Source organism: Herpailurus yagouaroundi, unplaced genomic scaffold, assembly GCF_014898765.1.
Source record: "Herpailurus yagouaroundi ecotype Mexico unplaced genomic scaffold, PumYag 187, whole genome shotgun sequence".
Lineage (NCBI taxonomy): Eukaryota > Metazoa > Chordata > Mammalia > Carnivora > Felidae > Herpailurus > Herpailurus yagouaroundi.
This window is the reverse complement of record NW_024412418.1, coordinates 20,840,947-20,867,636: the sequence shown is the minus strand read 5'-3', so window position 1 is coordinate 20,867,636 and position 26,690 is coordinate 20,840,947. Positions and strand designations below refer to the sequence as shown.

The following is a 26,690-nucleotide window of genomic DNA, read 5'->3' as shown; positions in this document are numbered from 1 at the left end:
TGGGTAGGAAGAATGTGGTTAAATCATCCAGAATAGCCACAGCAGTGAAAGCAGCAGAGAAAAAGTCTGCATTAGATGGGATTCAAATACCATCTGGGGGTTTTATTACAGAAAGTAGAGTGAAGCACTTTGAAATGTGTTCTGTTCCTCATTTCTCTGGTAAAAGTACCAACCATTGAAGCTGAGTTTCTTTGGAACTGGTGGTGTTAGCCAGACTCCCCAGTGAAATCTGAGCCCTACACTTCCTGTTGTCTATTTGTTTCACACAGAGTCCACTCTCCAGAAGTATTCTTTACAGCCTGATAGCTTGAATGGATACATTTCTAATGGATCACAAAGGATCTCATGCAGGTCTCCAAATACAAAAACAGACAGTATGGAAAAGATAAGGAAAGAGATTTATTTTAAAAAAATAAAGCAAAGGAAGAAATAATATGCAGAAACTTTCTAAACATTTCCTAAGTATCTTTCTACATACTGAGACCACATTAGTCTCTGTAAAACACTGTTTATACCATGTCATGAATTTATTCAGAGACGACTGGTGGCTAAAACACTTTGGTCTGGGATAGTGTAATGGACCACATTATGTCCTCCTCAAAACTCATTTGGAGAAAGTTCCTTAAAGAGGTAATTAAGATTAAATGAGGTCACAAATGTTGGGCACTAATATGACAGGACTGTGGCCTTATTAGAAGAGGAAGAGGAACTAGAGATCTCTCTCTCCACACATGTACAGGGGAAAGGCTGTGTGAGAACACATAGTGGTGAGGTGGGGGTCATCTGCAAACCAGAGGGTCCTTCAGAAACCAACCCTGCTGACACCTTGATCTTGGACTTTCTAGCTCCAGGACTCTGAGAAATAAATTTCTGTTGTTCAAGCCACCCAGTCTATGATGTTCGTTATGACACCCCAAGTAGACTAATGTAGATAGCATGTGGGGTCCACCATATGCTTTTAAACAATCTCTCCAGTTGTATATATCTTTCTGTATTTCTCTGCCCAAGTACCATCTATGTACTGGAACTATGTATTTAATTTTTGAATTCTAACAACCATACTTTTGTGTTCAGTGCCCCTCATCCTTATTAATGCTTTTTCTTCCTAAGATACTGAATCTTACCCATTTCTCAAGTTTCATCAGAGGTCCTGATTGATTCTTCTGTGGAGCTTTTCTCCTTCACCCCAGGTGGGAAGTGTTCCCCTCCTCTGAACTCCTACTGAACTTCCTGCCTGAACTGCTAATTTGACCTTTATAACATGCTGTTAGTATTTCTCTAAGAAGAATGTCAGATCCCTTAGCTAATACATTTTCTTACAATCTGTATTCATCATAACAAAATATAGAGCACGGAGGAAAATGCACAAGAAAGAAATACCACTTTTATTAGGTCACCAACAATAAGACCATTTGATAAATACTTCCAAAAATAGAAGTATTCTAAGTGTATGCATGTGTATGTATAGAATCCAACTCCACATGCTTTATGTTATGCTTCTTTCACTTAGCCTGGAACATCATTATTGTCATTATTCTTTCCAAAGTTCATTTTAATTGAGTTATAATATTCTATCCTATGTACTATAATTCATTTAACCAAGTCCCTATTGATGACTATTTAAATTATTTCTAATCTATCTATGTTATAAATAGCCCTGTGATAAATACCCTTACCAAACAATCTTTGCATAAATTCATAAAAATATCCCTGGGATAAAGTTCTAGAAGTACATTTTTTTATGATATGTATTGCCAACAAGTTGTACATCCATCAACATGAGAGTGATCATTTCTCTACACACTCAAATAAACCCTGACATATTTTCAAATGCGTTGCCAATTTGAAATATTGATTTGATGAGAACATAGACCATGTGTTATTTTATTCTTTCTACTGCTACCATTACAATTGATGCTAACTTGTCAATTACACTACACTATTAAATGTTCAAAATCATTTCACATACATAAATTAAAATAATATTTTACAGCATCTAGCATAATGCCCTTCATATACAAAGTTCATAAAAGATTATATATGATCATGGAATAATAAAAATATCACCCCATAAATGGGGTATCTTTTACATGCTACATGAAAGTCAGAGAAATCAAAAAATTATTCTTCCAGTGGATATGTGTAATTTAAAAAAAAATTGTTTTGCTATTCTGAGTCTGATAAACTATCTTTAATCCTATTACCCCCACTCTACCCTTTATCTATTTATTAATCACTTCCTATTCCCTCATTAATGTATCAGTTCTACTTGCAATGGTGAAGTGCATTTTAAGGTGTGGCATTCTAGGTATGAACCAAAAAAATTTGTTTTTCTAACATTTATTTATTTTTGAGCGACACAGAGAGAGAGAGAGTGTGAGTGGGGGAGGATCAGAGAGACAGGGAGACAGAATCTGAAGCAGGCTCCAGGTTCTGAGCTGTCAGCAGAGAGCCCCACACGGGGCTCGAACTCAATCATGGACCGCGAGATCGTGACCTGAGCTGATGTCGGACACTTAACCCACTGAGCCGCCCCTACAGTATGAACTCAAAATTTTTAAGAAACTAGCAAGGAAGGAACATTTCAGCTTTGTTATAGAACATTTTCTAGGATGTTTTTTATTGAAAAAGCTTTTGTTCTTTTAAAAAAAATTTTTTTTTCCTAATGTTTATTTATTTTTGAGAGAGACAGAGACAGAATGTGAGTGGGTTAGGGGCAGAGAGAGAGGGAGACAGAATCCAAAGCAGGTTCCAGGCTCTGAGCTGTCATCACAGAGCCCGACCCGGGACTCGAACTCAGGAGCTGTGAGATCATGACCTGAGCCGAAGTCGGACGCTCAACCGACCGAGTCACCCAGGCACCCCGATTTTGCTCTTTAAAAAACAATAATCACTTTCTTCCCCCCCCCCATGTGTATGAAGTTCCTTTGCTTGTATTACTAGTTTTCAATACGCTTTCTACATATTTATCTCTTCTCTCTCAAGTAGAGCGAATTGGTTGTCAACTTCTGCTTTTGCAGTTATTATTCAGTGTCCCCAGCGCAAAGGACTAGTCCCAGTCTCATTTTGAGACTCCAGTCCTCAGGGGCAGAACTCTTCCCAGGTGCACCTCCTATTCTATGTGCCCTTATCAGCCTCCATGAACTCCACCCCCGTCAGTCTATTGCACTGTCTCCCCTTACCCTTCAACCCCTGCTGACATCTCATCTATGTATGACTTCCTCTTGGCCCAGAAAAACTATATGAAAACATTTCACAAAATAAAAAGCCAATTATCTGACATACCACTGCAAAACTTTTTAAAAGTCTCTCAAAATCCATTTGTTAGCTACCTATAGTTTTTATTTAGAGACTAAAGCAAAATGTCAAATTTTAGGACTATGTCCTTGATATTACAAAAATAAATGAACTGCTACTTCTCCTTTCCTTAGTCAATGTTTTAACTTTGGAAAGTGGAAAGTTTGCCATGGTCCCAGTACTCTGGGTAGTAAGAATATGATAGATTTTCTCTAAGAGTACTGTTGTTTGCGCTACAGAAAACATATCTAGTGAATAATTCCTGGTGGGGAAAAAAAAATCACGTTTTTGTGAACCAGGATTTAAACACAACAGGAAAACGATTTATGCTTTTGAAGTTAAGATTTTACTCTTTGGCTACAGCGGGTTTAACTGTCATTGTTCTCTGCTGGTCAAGTATCATATTCGGATTCACACACGTGTCAGACAGCATTGAGCTCCACATTTTTCACACATACAAGCCCATTTAATCATCATAGCAACCTTGTGAGGAAAGTATTACTCCCATTTTACAGATGAGGAATAGAGGTCCAGAAAGATAAAATAATTCGCCTAATCTAACAATCTAAAAATGCCCAAGCAAGGGGCGCCTGGGTGGCGCAGTCGGTTAAGCGTCCGGCTTCAGCCAGGTCACGATCTCGCGGTCCGTGAGTTCGAGCCCCGCGTCAGGTTCTGGGCTGATGGCTCGGAGCCTGGAGCCTGTTTCCGATTCTGTGTCTCCCTCTCTCTCTGCCCCTCCCCCGTTCATGCTCTGTCTCTCTCTGTCCCAAAAATAAATAAACGTTGGGAAAAAAAAATTTTTAAATGCCCGAGGTAGAATTTGAATCCAGGCCAATGAAGCGATCTCCTCTTACACTAGATTTACCTCTGAAATAGTTTTGCCCCAGGCGTAAGTACCATCTTCAGGTCTGCCTCCATTTGGATAAATCCAGACTCGTTTTGCATTGGGTTGCTTGTACAGCCTGCTCTGAACGAGTGCTATACGTTTAGTTTCAACTGTAGAATTTCTTTTGCATTGCAGTTCTTGAACTGCAGAAAGGTGCTCCTGGTAAGAAAAGCCCAGAGAATTGCCTGGTTAGTATGTTTATGAAGGATGTGATGAAAACAGAAATACCTGATAATTGTAAATTATATTTTAAAAATTCTAGGAAGTGCATTACCCTCTCCTGTAACGGAATCTTCTTAAATCCCCCTTGCTTCCATGAGTCATCAAAGGCAATAAGAACCATTAGAGTAATAATAATAAGGCATTTATTTTGGCAAAACACTTAACTTTCATTTATAATTTGGAGAAATGAATAGAGATGTGTTTTTGTATTTCTGTGTGGTGTTTCTCCTACTGAGCAATTTCTCTGCATCTAACAAATGAGTTTTTGATTAGAATCACAACATCATTTTCTTTAACCAAGAAATGCTTCAGGGAATGTGCATGACTGTTGTTTGAGTCTTTACTCTCTGTCTTTTAAAATACAGCAACCACCCTTATACTTTGCCAGATCCCTGCCAGGCAGCTTTTCATCCCACTTCAAGCATGTCCTAGTTCAATGCTTTGCATTCATTCCCTGGTCAGTGATTTATCCTTCTCAGCTTGGCAAGAAGTCATATTTCTAGCAATGTCAATTTCTTTTTTTCTAGTAACCTTGACTTGGGCACACGCCTAAGATTTAGATTGAACACATTTCGCGATTTGAGAAACCCTATTAAATAAGAACATATCATTTTGATGAAAAACTTCACAAAGCAAAAAGTTTTCCCAGGTCTCTATCCCCAGTCCTCTCTCAACAGCTGACCTTTCTCTTCTCGACTTTTTTTATGTCTGGCAATCCTGACTGATTAACCAATTGGACTGAAACTGCTTTTTGAATTCCTCACTTCTGAATGTCTCCATTGCAATTAGTATTTTGCTCCTTGCTCTTTTTACATATTGAGACATACCCTTAGGAGTGATGAGCAATGAAGCCATAAGGCTCAACTTGGCTACACTTATTATAATTACCTTTGTACATATCCACTGGGCCTTTTTCTCTTCTTTGCTAAGGTCATAATTTCTGGTCTCCATTCAAACAAAACAGACTTTCCTATGAGCTGTCTGTCTTTTAGATAACTACTCTCCAAATGCCAACTCAATGCTTGGCATATGCTTATGTGGTCATAACAGACCAGATGCTGAGGATATATTAATAGCGTAATTTTAAAATTCAATACTATACTTTTAAAACCTTATTAAAGAGGCAGTCTTTAATGTCTGGAGTCCTGAAGAACGCACCTCTGTATGTCTTATGAGCTCCATGAGTTTAATTTCCTCTTGAGTCTTCTCGGTCCATCCTCCTTCCATCACCACCGGCTGCACAGGGTTTTTGTTGGGAACCATGGTGGCTGGCTGACATGCTGCTACTCGCCGCCCTGGGGAAAGAAGTCCCTGGTAATGTTGTTTCCGAAGATGGGCTTTCAGATTTTAAATAAATTGGTTTGGCATTCTACGCATAAATCATTCCACTTGGGAGCATAGGCTAAAATACTAAATATATCATAAAAGCAAAGATGCCTAAGGTAATAATATCTAACAATGCTTCTTCATATGGGAGCTTGAGGTTTCAAACAGCCAGGATATGCATATTCACTGTACAGATGGAAAAGAAAGATAACATGCTGACTTCCACACTGGCCCCAGCCTCTCATGCACGATATGGTTCAGTGGTAATTTAGTCAAATAGAATCCATGACCTATATAGCCCATCATCTCTTCCAGTCATGGAACATATGTTTTGTTCTCTTCACTAATAATAAGCCTTTCCCCAACAATTAGCTTAGCAGCCTGGGGATTAAGTACTTCTAAAATAATATTAACCCAAGAGACAGAAGGCCTTTTTTTTCTATCTAATAATACCCGCAAGCACAATTAGTTTCTGACACCTCTGCTGTGCCCTTTAGGTTGTTAAAAAGCTGTGGTAAGAGAAAATATTTGTGGAAATACTGTACTCCAAAGAATAATAGGCATAATTTAATAAGTATGTTGATTTGAACATATGCATTCTTTTAACTAGTAGTCCACTTAAAATTGTTATAAAAGAGATTTAAAAATCCTAATTATCAAATTGTTTTCTTTTTCTATGTTGAAGATAAACTCATACTGAGTCTTATACTGATCTCTAAACTTTTTAAGTACAAATAATGCTTCCTCTTGCATGTTCTTTCTAGAAACTTATGTTGAACACTAGCTATCAGTTAGGCTTTGCACTAGATAATGCAAATACAAACATGCTCAAGATTTAGTCCTGTCTCAAGTTTGGTGGGTAAGGCTGATATCAAGGAAATGATTATACCAATAATTGATTGCAACTGTGCTGCACCAGAGAAGTGCATTTATATAAAAGTATGTAACACTAAGCTCAGTGCTTAGTCTCAACTGCCAGAGAAGGCTTCTCTGAGAAAGTAACATTTAGGTGGATAAAATAATAGAAATTCTAACACAAAGTTGGGTTTTAATTTTGTCGCCAAGGGAGTCTTAATGTGCAGATTCTCAGACCATGACCATAAACAAAACTCTTTGAAAATAATTTAGTATTTGCAGAGAATAAAGCATTTGTGTTCTTGTAAGCTCAAGTTTGTGGAAACAGATCCAGCAATAAAAATAAATGGCAGCAATGACTTTTCAGAGAAACCAGAATTCTATGTACCCAATAAGCATTCTATACAATTTATGGATGTGGAGAAAATATAATTGAACCAGTCAGCCAATGAATTACAGTGGCAATGCCATTAGGTTACATGATTTGGAGAAGACCACAGTGGTACGAGAAAAATACATAACGCAAATTTACGCAAATATAGTTTTTAGCCTACTCTATTCATAAAGTGGAAACAACATTAATTTATGATACATAAGTATTTTATTTATAGTGCCTTTTGAACACTAAAACTTTGCTCAACTAAAGAGAGCTCAGCAACAGTTTATCATTTACACTCTTAAGAGCCAGGATTTGAATGTAGGAAAAGAGCAAAAACCATATGCATTATTTGTTTTTTGTCAACTTGCTTCTAATGGTCTCTAAAAAAAAAACTAATGCATTTGCACTATAATTTTCATAGAGACATAAATTCATCACAAAAGGTTTTGGTTCGGGAAAAGATGTTCATAACAAACTATTATTTATGTAGGTAAGAATACAAATTGAAACCAGGCAAAATGTATTGATTAAATAATTTTTATTTTCTTATTACATTTCCCATATATCCTATTTTATTTCATATGATATATGGGGAAAGTAATGATAATAGCTAACAATTAGTGGGGAAAACTAGAAAACATGAGTGCTTTGCTGTTCTTTCAGACTATAAATCTCACCTGTAGAGATCCCCCATACCCCTCCCCTGATTAAAGGCCCACACTGTTTCAGCATTATCTATGGCTGGGAGGGTAAGTCAACCTTATTTGAGGTTTTAGTTGGCAAACCCATTTAGCTCTCACACTAAATAAAATGCTCCATCATTGTCTTTATATGTAACAAAGATGATACTTTGGCCTAATCTGCCATTTCTTCGTTTCATTGATCAGTTTTTAAGACCCCAAGTCAGAAAATGGGCTGCCTTCACAGGAACTTTTATTCTAATACTTATTGAGTATTTATTATGTGCTATGCATGCAGTAAATACTCGACATCTGTTACTTAATCATAAAAACCCTACAAAGTTATTACTAGACTCGTGATTAATATTAGCAATGACCATACTTATAAATGAAATGTAAAGTCAGTTTAGCATAGTACTTTATACATAGCATATGCTTAATAAACATGTGTCGCATTTACCAATGGCTATAATAATGGAAAATAATCTACTTAGCCACTATTTATACCTCTCATACCTCCTCTTTCATCCAATCCTCAAGAAGCTCATTATCCAACAGGGACTACAGTTAACTGAACTTTGACTTGTTCTTATTTATCTTCCTAAGCCCAACAACTAGAAAAGCCTGTCCTCAGAGTAGGTATTTTATAAGTATGCATTGAATTTACATTTAATAGCAGAAAATATAACAGTTTGTCAGTAGAGACAAGATTTATCTTAGCACTAAATTCTAAGAGAAATTTCATTAATGGATTCCTCCATAATGGACACCATCTGACCAAACAGACTATTGTCAAGAATGATATTGTAGATGATACCAACTGAACTTTAAACGCTTTTTTAGTACTTAATTATAATAAAAGCTGAAGACATGATATAAAATCAGCATATAGTAAAGGCAGCTCTGCCAGGTGCTATTTTTAGTATGTTGCTTTTTATTGATTTAATTTGATATAGGAATAGACCTTAGAAAACTCAGTGGAGTGAATGGTTGAAATTCCAACCATTCTTTAATTCAGTCATTCTACAACTATTCACAGAGCAAACAGGAAGGGTGTAGAATTTATAATGTGTCATAGGGAAGACAGTCACATGACCAGGTAATAATATTAATGTGATAACAGTTATCACAGGGGAAGTTCAAGGTGTGATAAACCACATTATTCCTGACATGGAAAAGGAAGGCTTTTAGGAAGAACAACGAGTAAGCTGAAAAGTATATAATGAGTTCAAGCAATCCAAGAGGACAAGAGAGAGAGAAACTTGAGGCAGAAGAAACGAAATTGTTCCACAAGCCCAGAGTTAAGAAAGTGCCTGATACATCTGGAGGACTGAAAAACAGTCCAACTGGTGGAGTGGAGTGCACAAGGAAAAAGAGAAACTCACACAGAACCAGATGGTGCAAGGCGACACTAAGGAGTTTCATCGTCCTAAAGATAATAAGGAGCTTTGAAAGGTTTTATGCCTGGAGCACCATGACACCTTTGTATTTTTGCCTGATCACTCCAGATTCAGAACGTCATTAGCATAGAATAGAAACTACTGTCAAGACTGGAAGCAGGGAGACAAGTTACAAAGCTGTTCCAGTAATCCAAAGAATAGATGACAATAGTTTGAATTTAGATAATACGGTTGGGGATTAAGACAGAATTCATTTGAGATAAATTTAATAGATTAGAAGCCACCAGACTTACTGATACTTGCTTGGAGAAAGTGAGAGAGGGGGAGATGCCAAGGATGACTCCCAGGTTTCTAAGATGGAACACCTGGGCAGATGGTGGTGGCATCCACTGCTCGAAGAAATGAAGTGGTAGTAATTGGAGTGGTGGTAACATGATAACTTTAGTTTTGGACACGCTTATGGGATATTCAAGTGAAAATGACTAGTAGTTGAAGCAGTAGAGGTTATCAGTCATAATAGAGGCTTTTCATTTAGACCCAATAATTCTTTTGGTAAGAACTGAATAGTAGTCATCTCAATCCAGACCTCCGTCTTGTGCATTTACAAGTAGTTGCGTTGCTTATCGAAATAAAATTCACATGCTTTCAACAATACACAGTGCACATCCTTAGGAGTTGAAATCCTGCTATAGAAATTACGGAGCCTGAAATGTATTCCTTTCCAGACTAAAGTCCACAATACACTACTTCTCTCCAAAGAACCATATGATATCTCAAGTGCTAGGAATAGTATAAGGTCCAGAACCTAAGATTCATTGACAAAGAGAATGAAAGAGGAGAACAAACATTGCCAATGATTACTTTGACTATGAATAGCATATTTTGTGCTGCCTAACAAGAAAAAAAGAAGCCCTTCTGAGATAGTGACATTGACCTTTGAAGAATTTAGTATTTCCTCACTCAAATTATTGAAAAAAACAAACATACAAAACAACAACAAAAACCAAAACACTTCGTCCCCAGTAATTCCCAAAGAATAGACAGAAAGTTTTGTTTAAGACCTAATTTCAAAGCCCACAAAATGTCAGTTCAGCAACTTTTTCAATCCCACCATAGGGGTTATATGACCCAGACAGTCTCCTAATTTTAAAAATTTACCTAGAATTCATGTGATATTCATTTTAATATAAAGATTACAAATATACAATCAGTACTAGAAGATACATTATTAGGTTTTAGACTGGCTCAAGTGACTTTTGTGGCACAATATTTATGGTACTCAGTTAAACATCTGGTATCTAATAGTAGGAAAAAACTACCAGTAAATTGGGGTTACATTTAGAAATAAACACGGTGATACTTGATTTAGTTCATACTGACCTTTTAACTGTCTCATTTTGTGTTTCATGGTGTCTAGATCAGCCAAAATTTTGTCCTTTCTTAGCCAGTTCTGTTTTTCTAATTTTTCTACTTTCTGCAAAGCTAGAAAAAATACATGATATTTTATCCTGCATTGTGTTATCAACAGTAATTTATCATGCAAGCCAATAATTTATAAAGAACTTTCTGCTGCAAGAAATAGATTCAATTAGAAATAAGTAATTAAAAGGTAAGGGTCATTAAAAGAAACCTCATTTGAAAGATGACAGGGCTTAAGGCATTTCTTTATGGAATGGAGAGGGGGGAAAAAAAGAAGAACCGTGCTGTTTTATTACATAGATTTACCATATGCAATAGCCATATTTCATTTTCCACCTCCACAAACTATTTGGAGGTGATGAAAGCCTTGCTTGGAACCATTCATTTTTTAAACATCCACCTACTGCCTAAAGGGTGCAATTCTTAAAAATGAAAATGTGCAGACAGGTCGTCTTCAGTGTGAATTAAACTCATTTGTTATTTTCTAATGTATACCATTATTCTCAGTCTTATAGACCAAGGATCTCTTTATCAACTAAATTAGACATTTTTCCATGCAGAATACTCCATTCCAGTAAGAAAAAACAGGCGACTGTGCAAATAAAGGAGCATAGCTATCCTTGTGCACGTGTTAATTGATGGACCTCCTGTTCTGTGCATAAATGTGATGTTATTATGTTGACATTGTACACATTTAATTCTTTTCTTATGGTGGCATAAAATTTATTTCTCTTTCTTTTATACACTTGCTTGAAAGCAAGCAAAAACAAAAAACTTACCATTTGGAGATAGAAATGGTTCACCACAAGATACCCAGATGGCAATGGGATTTCTGAGGATGAGGGTGAGCAAAGACTTATCTACACCATCCAAACTATCAGATGTCACAGACTTTGGAAATAATGTGGTTTTCTCTTTTGTTCTTGGGTTTTCTAGGAAACAAATGACACATTTACCACTGCACAATGGATAAATTTGCCTCCTAAGTTCATTTGTTTATTCAAAAGATTTCCTTTCTTATTAATGACTTGATTTAAATAGGCAATACCTAACCAGATGCAAACACATAAATTTGACCAGAAACTTCATATGCAATCAAATAATTTAAACTACTCTGATTGTAAATATATTTTTAGATTCCTTTTTTACACTTTACCTAGTTGTGACAGAAATCTGAGGTGGCTAACCAAAATAGCTACTCTGAAAAGGAATAAAATAAAAATATAATAAAACTAAGGAAAGGGGGAAAGCCTTTCTAGGCTAAAGCCAGAGATAAAATGCTTCAGTGTCCTCATCTTTCAAATGAATAATAGTATCTATCTCATTCTGCTGTTAGGAAGATTAAAAGGAAAAATAAAAGAGGAAAGTGCTTAGAATAAATAGTGTTCAGTCTAATTAATTGGACAAGTATCCAAAAAATGCTAGATAATATTTTTTGTTATTAAATGGGTATGAAAATCACAGTGTTTCCATTTGCTAGAGGTAAAGCACAGTTTGACTTCTGAGCATTCCAGTGGCCCAAGCAAAGAGGAAAACACAATATCAAGGTTCATATGGCCCACACAGAGTCATAAGTTCTTCAGAAGATACAACTTTCCTGGTTCCTGAGATCTGAGATAAATTTATTTCAGGGTTTTCCTAAAGGGGTTATTTGTGAGAGAGCAAACAGTGTCCTACAATAGAAATGAGCAATATTCAGAACTTCTAACATGCTGGGCATGTCACTAAGACCTCTGCATACAGTATCACATGTAATTCTCAGAATGATACTCTGGGGTAGGTCCATTCCTTTTTTTACAATGTAACTGAGGTTTAGTCACATAGATAGGTAGCAGCAGAGCCAGGATTAGAAACCAGGCCATATACCTCCAGAACCTGTGCCCATAACCACCATCTCCATAATAAACATGATACTGAGTTTTTGACTGATGCCTGTTTTTTTTAAAGTTCCTCAACACAAACTGATGGCATAACATAAGCCACAATTCAGTTAAAGGGGGCAGCCTATTAATAGACCAGCTTGTTCAAGGATAACCTCTAGAATACAGAGGGGAAGGGATGGCCACACCCTTTAGTAGTACAGCATGAATAACATTACTTCTGGGCTTAATTTAAATATGAAATTAAAAGAAGAGCCTTTGAGATTACAATATGCCAGAACCTAGAGATCAGATATCTATATGCCAAGTAAAGGCCAAACTAAACGCTTTAATGATCATCTAGGCACTAAAAGGTCACATAATTAATTTTAAAAACTCTTTAGAAAACGGGACAAATAATATCATTATGAAATAATAGAAAAAAATATATACTGGTCTTTGCCACAAGTTCCTGGCAGAGAGCTTCTAAATTTCTTGTAATTTTCTAAGTGATTCTTTTTGTCTTTGATTCTGGTTCCTGATGCAGAGCTCCTAAATCCTTTGGAATTTCTTGGCTGATAGCAGTATCTTGTTTTCTAATGACAGACTCTTGGATGAAGGCTGGTCACCAGAAAGACCAAGCCATGATTAGAACCTTGGAATTTTCCACCCCACTCTCATTCCCAAAAGAGGGAAGAGAGGCTGGAAATGGACTTAGTGGACAATTATGCCTACATGATGAATTCTGCATAAAAACGCCAAAAGTACAAGATTTGGAGACTTTCTGGGTTGGTAAACACATGGAGCTGGTAAGAGAGGAGTGGCAGGCTTAGAGAGAACATGGAAGTTCTGGGCTCCTTCCCACATACCTTATCTTATTCATCTCTTCCACCTGGATGCTTATCTGTATCCTTTATCACATCCTTTCATAATAAACCAGTAGACTGTACATACACATTTCCTTGAGTCCTGTGAGCTGCTCTAGCAAATTAATCAAACTGAAGGAATATTTAAACATGGGAATTTCCAATTTAAGCCAATTGATCAGAAACACAGGTCTGGATATCTGAAGTGAGAGGTGGTGGGGGAGCAGTCTGTGGGACTAAGCTCTTAACCTGTGGGATCTGATACTATAGGTAGATAGTGGCAGAATTGACTTAAATTATAGGACATCCAGCTGGTGTTGCAGATTTGCTTGGTGTGTGTGTGTGTGTGGGGGGGGAACGACACATCAGGTGTCAGAAGTGTGAATGTGATAAGAATGTGAGAATAAAGAGACACCAGGAGGAAAAGTGGGTTTTTCCTACTCAATCCTATATACGATAATGATAGCTACTATTCACTGGATGTTTAGTCAACATCAACCAGGCACTATTCTAAGTGACATACACATTTATAAATTCCTATTCATATATACTCTTATGAATACATATTCATACCTATGAGACCAAATGAGTATACATTTACATGACTATCAGTGTAAAATTTGTAAAATGAGGCAACTGAGGTACAAGAGTTTAAACAACTTGCCCAAGATCATTCAGCTAGCAAGTGACAGATCTAGAATCTGAATCCTGGTATTCTGACTCCAAAACCCAAGTTCTTAAGCTTTAAATGATGACTCTCAGTATAACAATGGAAAGCTGAGATTACTCTGGTGAATCACTGTGAGCAAGACTCATTTTCATTTAGCAAACTGTTGCTGGGGACATAGTTTGTCCCTGTCCTCAAGTTGTACATAGTTAAATGAGACACACAAAGATGTAAACAGATGATTATAACACAATGTGCTAGGAGTTGCAATACAGGTGCTTTCACTGGAGCTTCTGGGAGTTTAGAGAAGCAGTGGAGATGGGCAGGGGCAGGTTAGGGCAGCTGGTGGGCAACACCTCTTGCACTGATCAAACCCCACTTTCTTAAGTGGTCTCTAGTTGGTTCTGGTTTCAAATTTAATAACAAAGCTGCTCATAAAGTAGCTAAACTGTCAAACATATTTTATAAATTTGAGGCAATTTATTGACTGTTTTGGTGCTGACACCAAATTGATATTCTTTTAAAAAATGTTTCTTGTTATTCTTCAAGGTAAAAGCAATTTGAGAACCTCACATGAGAGTAGCTTTCTGTGCTTTTGTAATTGTAGAAGGGCTGACTGAATCAAAGAACCACATTTAACTTTTTTACTACAAAAATAGGGAGAATCAGCTAAATCCTGATTTGTATAATACAACCAACCTTTCATACTTTTAATAGTTGCTTCTTTTGTCCCAACAGAGGCTGCCTCTTTCTTTGGTTCCTCAGTGTTTCTCTGGATGAAAGATTCATCCAGAGCCCATAAAACCAAGTCACGTAAGGAAAGGACTGTGGTTCCATCTTTGGTATAAACTTTGGATGCTGCTCTGGCAAGACCAAGTTGCTCCGTACATTCTGTAAGAAGCTTAATAGCAAATAATATAAGGAAATGATTAGAGAAAAAAGGGATAGAGCTGGGAATAATTGTGAAGAGCTTCTTATTTTAGAAATTTGAAAAAATCCTTTAATTTGGGGAAATGGAAAGGTGAATAACTACTGATTTGATCTTTGAGTAGAGATAATTTTTTATATTAGATTGTCTGATATAACCTCACAAAATTAGTCCTTACTCAAGCTGTGAAAATTAGCTCCAAAAATTTAACACAGCAGCTGATACATTTAATCATGAATCAGTTAATATATTTTATCATCAGAGTATTTATTTTCTAAGAAGTGGTCAACTTAGAGATCCACTTTCAATTTTGTTGCTTTATAAGGTATAAAATAGTAACACTTCACATTGATGAACTGCTTTAAAATAAATGAGTAGTTGACTTTCAAACCCAAACTGAAACATGTTGTTACTTCCATTTTGTGGATAGGAAAACAGGCTGAAAGGTTAACATTTTTGCCCAAAACTACAGGATACAGCTGTGGAGCTCAGGGTGAATATTGAAGTTGCTAACTTTTGTGACTTGCTTGGTTTGTTGAACAATATCTTAATAAAAAAGCCACTTGTATTCAACCAAAAAGGTGAGTGAATGAGTAGGTATGTACTTGTGTGTTTGCAAGGAGGCCTCCAGGGTAACTCCATATCATATTTAACATTGCTTGTAAAATACGCTGTTAAAGGCACTGCCCAGAATATATACACAAGATAATCACCAAGCAATGGAAGGACAAAGCTGGGTTTGGGCCTTTTGAACTCTCCCTCCTTCCCGTGACTATAAGGAGGAGCCTCTATGCCAGTAACCACATATTCCTTCCTAACACAACTCTTGCTTCTCCAATTTGAGAATGATGTGAAATAAGCTGTCAACAAATAAGTGCTCATTTTTTTCCGAATGATAAATGAGGTAGTGTCTCTTAGCAAATTCAAATAACATACAATTTGAAGGTAGAATGGGAAGGAAGGCAAAAAACAAACAAACAAACAAACAAACAAAGGAATTCTGTCTATCACAAGAGTGAAGAAACTCTGGTAGCTTATCTTCCCCCTGCTTTTGTACATCTTTGCTCTGGAGCCAGTCTAAAAACCATATTCTGATTTCTCATTTTTCTGAGTCTGTATCCAGAGAAGTACAATAAAAAAGAATATCTTTAAGAAAACCGAGATCTTGATCTCATCAGCTTAAATTAGTGAAACTGGCCAGGGACATTTATCATTCAATCCCATTGCTTTCTTCTTGTCAGAAGAATCACTATTATCATTACCTCTGAGGATGCAAGAAACATTTAAGTGATAGCCACTTACTGTGGGGAATGTTTCAGCCACAATTAACTTTCCATTTCGATATCCATCTCCATTTTTGTATGCAATTATTTTCACTGCCTTCTGGTGCATAGCTGCTAGACCACCATGAGATACAACTTGTGTGCAGGTCTTCATCCGTAAAGATAATAGACGTTCTTCATAATAACTTAGCGTTTTCTCAGCCTCATAAGAAGATAAATCAGCCTGATTAAAACAAAACAAAACAAAACAAAACAAAACAAAACAAAACAAAACAAAACAGAGGTTTACTCAAGCTTTTTCTTTTAGTTTCTGTTACTTTGGTATATTTCAATCTCTTAATTTAATAAATATCTGCATATACATGTGTGTGGTAGCTAAGTTTTGAAATGCTTACTCCATATGCTATAGGTCTTGGATATCACAGTGGGAAGAACATTGAGTCAGAATTCAGTTCTCTTCCCAGCCCTGTCATGGAGTCCTTAGGTGACTTTAGGCCTCTGGTTTGTGTTTCTGGGCTTCTCCTGTTTTCTATTTTGCCTTCTCCTGACAGGAGCTGGGGAAGAAGAATGCCAGGGCCAGAGAAAGCCTGGGGTTGAAGTGATGGGATGCTGGCACTACAGATACCCTCTTGGTCTTTAACTTGAGGATGATCCCATCCCCTGGTGGCAGACTGAAGAAGGGGGAGGGGAATGAGTGCAGTTTTAGCCACATGTGTAGGTTCGGCTTTTGGCTTATTGCAGCAAAGACAAGAAGGGCAGAAAGGATTACTCAACACTCCACAAGTCAAGAGAGGTAAGAGGGAGGCTAAGGGAAGTCTCCCTGAGTGGCTCTCAATCTTCCATATGTACCAAGCATACATTCCGGGAAACATTGTGCAGCGGGCTACGTGGCAATAAGAACTTATAGAAAGCATGCAGAACCCAAGACTACAAAACAGCAGATGCAGAAAGCAGGGTGGAGAACAAGATAAGATATTCCATAGTAACATGGTCTAAGGAATTCATGAGCACAGGCAGGACCCAACCTTAACTAGATACCCACCCGCTGTTTTCTCTGCAAGGCCGAAAAGCAGTGTTCTGCTTTGCAGTGGGTTGCCTATGATCTCCTAACCCAGAACATAGCTATTTGATTTCCCATAACACCATAATGAGGGTGGTGAATATCACACTTCACCTTTCTCTTTCAAACCTTACTCAGGATGCTGCTTTGAGGGAAAAATTCTGTTTGAGATGCTGTAACACTGGGGATTCTTTCCAATCAGCTCACCACCACCCCCTTAACCCCACCATCATTAAAGCAAAGCCAAATGCCTTCAGACTTCCCCAGAGGACTTCTTTTCTCCATCAGAGTTACTGTTGCACTTAATGTTTATTGCAACTCTTCATGTCCCCTCCAGATGGAGGGTGTCCCCTCCACCCTGCACTGTGTATCTGGTTTAGGGGAAAGAGGAAAGATATCTGGAAATGGACCTGGCAAGCCCTAGAGAGCACACCCAAGTTAGAAGGCTTCTCTTAGGAATTGCTTCTTTTTATATAGGTGTGTAAGTTCCCCTTAGCATATCTGACTCTAAACTTGAAGGAGGGGACTTTTTAAATGGTGCCATTTTAAATTAAGATCACAGGAAAGTGGCAGAGATTTTTTTTTCTCCACAAGCTATAAATAGTATTAGACATGGATGCATGAATTCAGGCATCCAACCTGAACAATCATTAACAACATGTCAAATTCCCCCTGAAATGTTCCATACTAGTAAAAAGTTTTCCCTGTGAATATAGACAAAAAAGCTGCTCTGCTAAGTAAAGATTTGCAGTTACTTCCTCATTTAAAAGCAACACAGAGAGCAGTGGAAGGTGTCAGTAGATGATTAAAGCCGCAGAAGTGCCCAATTAACTTCAAAGAGTGTATCGAACTATTAATAGACAATGTATTTTAAATTACAATGGGGAAAAGGAAATCAATGCAGGTGGAATGGTAAAGGTGCATCAGAGGAAGATGAATTGGATGAGTGGAGATGAACTTGAGTGCAAGGCAGATAATGAATGCGTCAAAGTTTCCAAAGTGATGCCATACATGTATTAGCAGAGCTCAGGTCGTTACACACCTTTGCCACACTGATGACCTTGAAAGGCCCTCGTGAGAAGGGCTCCTGGGTCTTGGAACCAGAGGCACAGAGGAATGGCAGCCCTGGAAGCGACTGCTTCAGCCCCTTCTCTGTTCTCATGGATCGTCCACACGCCAAGCAGAGCACAATTTTCCTCTTTCCAGTGGGTGAGAGATAATAGTATCCCTAAAAAAAGGAACAGAGATGTTTTTATGTAGGGGCATCTAAATTATTATAGCATTTTTGTAGAATACTTTACAATACGTATAAAGCATTTATATGATCCCCAAATGGTATATTTGAAATCTCAACATGAATGAATGATTTTGCTCCCCAATAATTATATTAAGAAACATATTTCTAAATTCTATTGACTGAAAAAGACTAGAGGCAATGACAATTCAACATCAATGAGTATAACTTATGCCAAGAATCAGGGTTTCATGGAGGAATGGCCAGTTCCAGATGTGGGGCAAGAAATATATAAGATAAGCAAGTGATGTCCTGTAGTGCCTGGAAAGAAAAGAAGCCATCCAAGAGTAAAGGAGTCATGTTAAAAAGACACAAGTACCAACATGAAGAAGCGTCCACTGGCCCAACCTAGGACAATTGGGGAACAACAAAAAGAACACTTTAGATATGTTTAAAAGTCCCATGAGCTCATAATGATGCTAAAGATATAAGTAAATATAACAATTAAAAAACAACAAACACGTAAAAACAAAATTGCAGCTTATTGGAGTCCACTAGAAGTAAACTGTCACCAATTGATAACTCTGACAACTGGCCATTAGAAAGTGTGGCAGATTATTTGCAAACATGGCCACAATAAAACCTCCCCATCCTGGTCTGCATGTCCTTCTGAAATGTGATTTTGCTTCTCTTCCAGTCAAGAAATGTTTCTCTTTTTGTCTTTTCCTTGAATCTGAGCAACTCTGTGTGACTTGCTTTGGTCAATGTATCAGTAAATGCGATGATGCAAGCAGATGCCTAGGAAGTGTTTGCACATTGGAGCTGGCTCTCTTTTGGCTGCCACTGGAACCCTGAGACCACAATATGAACACACTTGAGCTAGCCTACTTAAGAAGCTTTGAGGAGAATGAAGAACCCCAGCTAACTGCCTGCTAACCTCCAGATATGTGAGGGAGACCATCGTTAACCACCCAGTCTCCATAGAACCACCAACCTACTAATGTACCACGAGATGACTACATATTAGGGTCACATTAGTGACTTTGGGCAAGACCAGCAGAGCTGCTCCACTGAGCTCAGCCCAAATTACTGGCCAACAGAGCGAAAAAAAAAATCGTTCTTAGTTTAAGCCACTAAGTTTTCAGGTTGTTTATTATACCACAATAGAGAAGTCAGATAGAAAGAATAAACATTTATTCTACCAACACTTAAAAACTGTATTTTTGGGTAGTCAAATACCTAGTTGAAGAGGATGAACCTCGTTGAAATTCTTCCCTACATTAAAAATTTAGCTAATAGGGGCACCTGGGTGGCTCAGACGGTTCAGCAGCCGCTGACAGCTCAGGTCATGATCTTACAGTTTGTGAATTCAAGCCCCATGTAGGGCTCTGTGCTGACAGCTCAGAACCTGGAGCCTGCTTCGGATTCTGTGTCTCCCCCTCTCTCTCTCTGCCCCTTCCCAACTCATATTCTGTCTTTCTCTTTCTTAAAAATAAACATTAAAAATAAAATAAAATAAAATAAAATAAAATAAAATAAAATAAAATAAAATAATAAAATAAAATAAAATAAAATAAAATAAAATAAAATAAAATGTTCAGGTAATAAATGTTGGGAAAATGACAGAATTAAACAAAACTAACACCCCTTTTATTCTGAGAGAGAGAGAGAGAGAGAGAGAGCATGGAGCAAAGGAGAGGGGAAGTGGGGAGGGGTGGAATCTTAAGCAGGCTCCACGCTCAGTGTTGAGGTCAATGCGGGGCTTGATGCCATAACCTTGGGATCATGATTTGAGCCAAAATCAAGAGTCAGACGCTCGATTGAGACACCCAGGCGCCCCTAATGTTGACCCTTTGGAAACTCCTAATAACCGATTTAAGCAAAGATCACCAAAGAGTGACACTAGATGCAAAGTCATTGGGAGATTTGTTAAATGTGAGATTCGGTTGTGATCATGCCCACTGATACCCATTATCGCTAAAAATGGAAAATCCAGGGGCGCCTGGGTGGCGCAGTCGGTTAAGCGTCCGACTTCAGCCAGGTCACGATCTCGCGGTCCGTGAGTTCGAGCCCCGCGTCGGGCTCTGGGCTGGTGGCTCGGAGCCTGGAGCCTGTTTCCGATTCTGTGTCTCCCTCTCTCTCTGCCCCTCCCCCCGTTCATGCTCTGTCTCTCTCTGTCCCAAAAATAAATAAAAACGTTGAAAAAAAAAATTAAAAAAAAAAAAATGGAAAATCCAGAAATTGTACCCTTGCATAAATGGTCAATATGAAATATACAGTAAAGTCCATGACAATTCTTGTCAAAAAATATTGAACATAAATCTAATTACAACTTTAGCGTTAAATTACTTTTACAGGAATCATGGGGGCTACAGAAACAAATATAAAAATGCCACAGAAGTAAACAGTCATATCCAAATAGGAGGCAACCTATAGGAAAATTCTAGATTCTACAACCAAAGGTCATTCAAGGACCTTGTTTCAATCCTGACTCAGACCAAGCAACAATAAGAATAATTTTTTTAGGAGAACCTAGGAAATTTGATTAAGAACAGGGTACTTGATAGCCAAAATGTATTATTAATTTTGTTAGGTGTGATAATGGCATAATTAGGTATGAAAATTTTCCAATATTTTAGAGGTGTGCTTAAGTTGAAGGTGAAATGGTATCATGTCTGGGGTTTGTAAATATTGAAAAACCTTGATAAGAGTTGAATTTAGATGATAAATATATGAGGATTTATTACACTATTATATTTTTGAATATGTATGAAAGTCTCCATAATAAAATTTTAAAGTACTTTTATGTAGACTCTCTAATTTGCTTTGGTCCTCACAAGGCTAAAAGTTAAGTACAGCCAGAGTTAATACCATTCTCAATCAACTTACAGATGAGAAAACAAAAGCTGAGAGAGGGAAGTTTTCATCCAAGGATACTTAAGTAGTACATGGCAGAACTGAAATGTAAAACTGACTCCTGACTCCAAGTTCTTGGCTCTTTTTGCCTTTGTCATATTACTTGAAATACTCCCTTTAAGTATGTAGAGTTAATTCAAAGCCAAACTTTAAATGATACTTTTGAAGATGTAATTCTTAAATTCTACTATGGATTTCTCTGTATGTACCTACAACTTCCATATTTCTACACATTGCTTAAAGGCAGAAAATTAAAACATTCCTGCTTAGATGGAAATAAATGAATATTATGTGTAGAACCATCTCTATAGAAAAGCAAGGATTTCATGATGAATTGTATGCCAATAATTTTCTTTCTTATACTAAAGAAGCCCATTGGAAGTATCCAGAAAATATATTTTTCATTCATTAAAACATCCATCCCCATCACTGTGGTGCTACAGGTTTGATGATCTCTGAGTTGTTCTATTTTGGCAATGGTACATATACACAATGTAAACTGTTTTTCATTAATTCATTTACACTTAATACTGCTTGGTAACTGCTGATGGAAAGAAAAGTACAATACATTTGGTATGCCTGTAAAACTTAAACAGAGTTTAAAAGTTCAGTAAGTCAGCTACTGGTATTCTGTGCAGAATACAAGGCAATTGATTTGACTAATTCTTTTCTCTATAAAATTTCCTTGATTTATTGAAATGACTAACTTGATCTGTTCATTTGGCCTTATAGACATATGGTCTATTACATGGGGTTAGTCTGATCAATAATGACTGTTACTATATATATAGGTAATGTGATTGTGAATAAATTATTCAGTGTCTTCATCATATTTATTATTTAAATGAGACAACATGTGAAAATCACTAAGATTGATCAGTATGTAACATACAGTAGTGATCAAGCATGTAATAGTTACTTCATATTCATTTTCTTTTTCTAAGCTATCCATTAGAATGAGGTCTAGAAAAGGAGTTCTTATCTTACATCCCAAATGGATTTCAGGGGGAGTCTATAAATTCCCTGAAACTTATATGAAAGGTGGTTGTGTACATATGTGCATTTTTGGGGAAAAGAATATGCATAATTTTCATGAAATGCTCAAAGTCCGTATCTCCAAAAAGATTAAGAACTAACCACTGGCTTAGAGACTTTGTATGAGTAAATTTCTCCCAGGCCCAGGAGAAGTTTTTAATTTGTTAATCCCAGAATTGATATATTATTGCACTCTTCAGATTAATCATATTAACTTCTAATAGATAGGCTATCATTTAACTTTTGGGAAAGGAAAATTATGATCTTTTGGAGTAAATCATTGTTAGAAAATGGGAAGTTGTATTTTGGTTAATGTAAATAAAAGAACATCTTGATTATATGGTTAAAAGAAAGGCAATAGTTTTATAATCATTGAGGCTTAAACTCTAGGACTCCCTTCTTTACTTTTTTTTTATTATAAAATATTTCAATCATACAAAACAGCACAGTATCGTGAACTCCCATGAACCCATACTCAGCTTCCCTAATTACTATCTGGATATTAATAAAAGTTAGCAAAAATAATCTAAATTTTGTCTAGATTCACTAAATTCCAACCAAGTTTTAAAGGTCTGTAGGGAAAATATCCCAAAGTCACAAGATGGCCACTAAATAAACTTAAATAATAATTGGATTGTGTGGACTAGGAAATTGAGGAGTTTACTGGTGATGAAACAAGAGTGCTGTGATTGGTGCTAAAACAAGAAGTTATTGATGAAGCCATTGAAAGTGGAAACTGTTCAAGTCTAAAAAATGACCTTAGAAGGCCGTTTGAGTTTCTGCTTAAAGAACTCATTTTGCAAAAAAGAGCCATTTTACACATTGCTTAAAGGCAGAAAATTAAAACATTCCTGCTTAGATGGAAATAAATGAATATAATGTGAAGAACCATCTCTATAGAAAGATAGTTGGAATCATCCTGATATTATCTTCTAAGCTGCATTCTTTTTTAGCAAGAAAGACAGCAAATGGCCTTCAAGAATTATTTTGGAGAAAGCAAGTTGCATGTGTGATTTTAGGAGGAGTTCAAAGTAAAACCCATGTGCCAACTATCTGATGTATGGCACTGGAACTAGCATATTGATGGCCCTGACTTGGTTAAGTGGTGTTCTGCCTATTCCGGTTAAGGAAAAGTACGTAAAATAGTTTTTAAAATATTTCTAAACAAAATGGTCAAGTAGAAAATTCTGGTACTTAAAAGCGTTAAACTTTTCTTTAGCAGAACACCAAGATGTTCACTGAGACCTCAACCCACAGCCACTGTTCCACTATCCCTCCCACCTTTCATGCCACCACCCTTTAAAACTCAACCTCGACTCCACCATGTATCTCTGTAATTACTCTCCCCTTTCCCTTCCCACCAGCTAAACAGTTCTTCCTTTCCTGTCTCTTTTAACAAAAACACGAGTTGCATAATCACTGGAAAATTTCAATCATACACCAATGTATGATAAGCCACCCTCTACCCTTCACCCAGCTTCAACAATTATCAATAACTACCAATCTTGTTCCATCTGCACCCCACCCACTCCTACCTGGATGACTTTGAAGTAAATCCCAGGCATTATATCATTTCATTCTTAAATAGTTCAGTATATATTTCTAAAAGATAAAAATTCTTTTATCATAACTATAATATCACATCTAAAACTAACAATGATAGTATCTTAATATAACAAAATATTTAGTCAGTATTCAAATTTCTATAGTCATCTCTCTCCTCTTACAAATTTGTTTGAAATAGAATCAAAATCAGGTCAATACATTATAACTGGTTTATATACCTCCTAAATTTCTTTTAACCTCCATGTTCCTGCTATATCTCTTTTTCTCTTTTCTTTTATTGTAATTTATTTGTTGTTTATTTTTTGTCAGTTGGGATCTTGACGACTACATGGTCTTTGTGTCTTTTACCAAGTTCCTCTATTTCCTTTGTTTCTAGTCAATTATTAGAATGAAAGACTTGATTAAATTCCAGTTACATTTTTGTGGGGAGGAACACTTCATAAGTGGTACTAAATACTTCCATCAAGGGGTACGTGTTACCTGTTGTGTCTCTGTAATACTATTAGCTACTGATAATCATTGCTTAGGTCAATTACTATATCAAAGTTCACAACACAGCGACATTCCAATTTTTTCATACCTTATTCATTTCTTAGCTGGCAATGAATTCCTATGGAGTGAAACTTCTCATCTACTATTTTGTTATCCTAACATACAGTTCATAAAGGAAGGAAAAAAAATAAATGCTTGATTCTTTATTTCCTAGTTGTCAAAGTAACTAATTGTTCCTAAGCATCATCTAATTGTGATCAATGAATTATTGTTATTCTTATCAGTACAAATACACGAATTTAAACATGTCCGATGTATGTCAATCTGCCACATTCAGTAGACATCTGATGTATGTCAATGCAACACATTGATGCTTAAATTGTTTTGTCTTTGGACTGGGAGACTCTTCAAGTTGACTTGATTCCTTTGAAGATGATCTTGGTAGTCTCCGACAGCATATTTGCCACCTGGTATGAGTTCACAGACAAAGGAGAAAAGGGTTGCTGGGAGGATAGCATAGTCAAAACCAAAGACAGGCAGAATGGTATGGTAAATTTGGACAAATGTAAATTATTTAGCAGAGCCAGGGAATTTTGGGTGAAGGAGAAGAGGCAGCTATTTAGAGATGTCTGAGAAGCAGAGTAAAGAGGATCTTGGAGAATCTTGCAGTGTGCATTTTGAGATTTCTGCAGGCCAATGTTTATCAATAAGCTTGATATACTGACCCACAAATACCTCAGGTATTTGTAAAGTATGCAGCAATTCCTTACTAATAAAAATTATAGGACCAAATCTGAAGAATCACTTCCTTAGAAAGTAGAGTATAGGTATTCACACTTAGACCTATGCTTGGTATAATGCAATATACTTAAAGTCACTTACAATCATTCACATTTTAATATGCTTTCTGGAGTGGAGTGACATCTAGTGTGGCAGGCACAGCTGTGGGAGTATGTGTGAGTGTTCTGGTGAACTGATCATGGACCAAAGATGGTGGTAATGATAGGGAGCCATTGAAACAATATAAGCAGTGGGTAATACAAATATTTCTTCATTGTTTCCTAACCAGAATCACAGAGTCTAAATGATTTCATTCACAAATCAGTGTTTAATTTGTCTGAATATAAGGTTTTCTAGGGGAAAAAAAGTTCTGGCTTTATTAAATTGTCCATTTTCTCCTGTTTTCCTTTTATCCTTAGTAGAAAAGAACCACTTACTGGTTGATCAATGTTTTCCTCTTTAATCACAGAGGATGTACAAATACCAGCATAATTTGCTGCTGTGATTTCCTTATCAAGTGCAGTGCTATGAAAGGCCATGAAAGCTTTGATATTTTCCATGTAATTCCACTTTTGATTGGAAGTCCCATTGTTATAAGGTTTATATTGCTGGGGGAAAAAAAGGATAAAATATGGAGTCAAGCAGACAGGAGAGTTTACGATTTATTTATAGATGTCAAATATTTCATCGCATGAATTCAAAAAGTATAGATAATTATTCAATTCTACTACATAGTAATAATCATATTAATATTTGATAATTATATACACATTTTTTACATTTATAAATATGCATTCTTTGATTTACAAAAATGAAATCACAAAATGCACACAATTTGGTAATTGCATTAGTTTTTTTTTTTTTCAACTTAAAAATATTCCATGGGGCACCTCAATAGCTCAGTCAGTTAAGTGTCCAACTCTTGATCTCAGTTCGGGTCTTGATCTCAGGGTCATGATTTCAAGCCCTGCATTGGGCTCCACGCTGGGCTTTTTTTTTTTTTTTTTCAATTCCATGAGCCTTTTCCTAATATTTTTAAAGGATATATATACTATTTAATCTCAGTGATGTTTTATTTTACCAATCCCCAATAGTTAAACGTGTAGATTGCTTCTCAGATTTTCCTTATTATATGCAAAAGAACAATCAACAATCATAGATTTTTATGTAAATACATGATAAATTCTTTAGAACAAACTCAAGTACAAGTGTTGATAACAAGGTCATTTTAAAATATTATGGTACATCATATAAAGTTTTACCATATCCAAATGCTTTCTAGAAAGGTTATTCTAGTTTACACTTACACCATTGGTATAAGAAATGGCCTGTTTTCCTCACATTCTTGCTCAAACATCATCAATTCAATACATGAAAAATAGTACCTGGTTGCTATTTTAATTTATGTTTTACTGGTTATCAAGAAGAGTTTTTTTTTTTTTTTAATTTTTTTTTTTTCAACGTTTATTTATTTTTGGGACAGAGAGAGACAAAGCATGAACGGGGGAGGGGCAGAGAGAGAGGGAGACACAGAATCGGA

At 36.5% G+C, this 26,690-nt stretch overlaps 1 protein-coding gene across 3 annotated transcripts in view; it reads right to left on the bottom strand.

Annotated features, from left to right (window-relative positions):
- The window catches only part of DCDC1 (doublecortin domain containing 1), a 497,179-nt gene that overhangs the window by 22,513 nt on the left and 447,976 nt on the right, over positions 1-26,690 (bottom strand). For all 3 annotated transcript variants that reach the window (XM_040495539.1, XM_040495540.1, XM_040495541.1), the window contains 8 exons: positions 25,588-25,758; positions 18,170-18,355; positions 16,087-16,290; positions 14,556-14,757; positions 11,244-11,396; positions 10,426-10,527; positions 5,564-5,700; positions 4,163-4,342 (listed from right to left, as the gene is read on the bottom strand). In XM_040495539.1, coding sequence (XP_040351473.1) covers positions 4,163-4,342; positions 5,564-5,700; positions 10,426-10,527; positions 11,244-11,396; positions 14,556-14,757; positions 16,087-16,290; positions 18,170-18,355; positions 25,588-25,758 — 1,335 coding nt within the window. The remainder of the gene's footprint in view (positions 1-4,162; positions 4,343-5,563; positions 5,701-10,425; positions 10,528-11,243; positions 11,397-14,555; positions 14,758-16,086; positions 16,291-18,169; positions 18,356-25,587; positions 25,759-26,690) is intronic.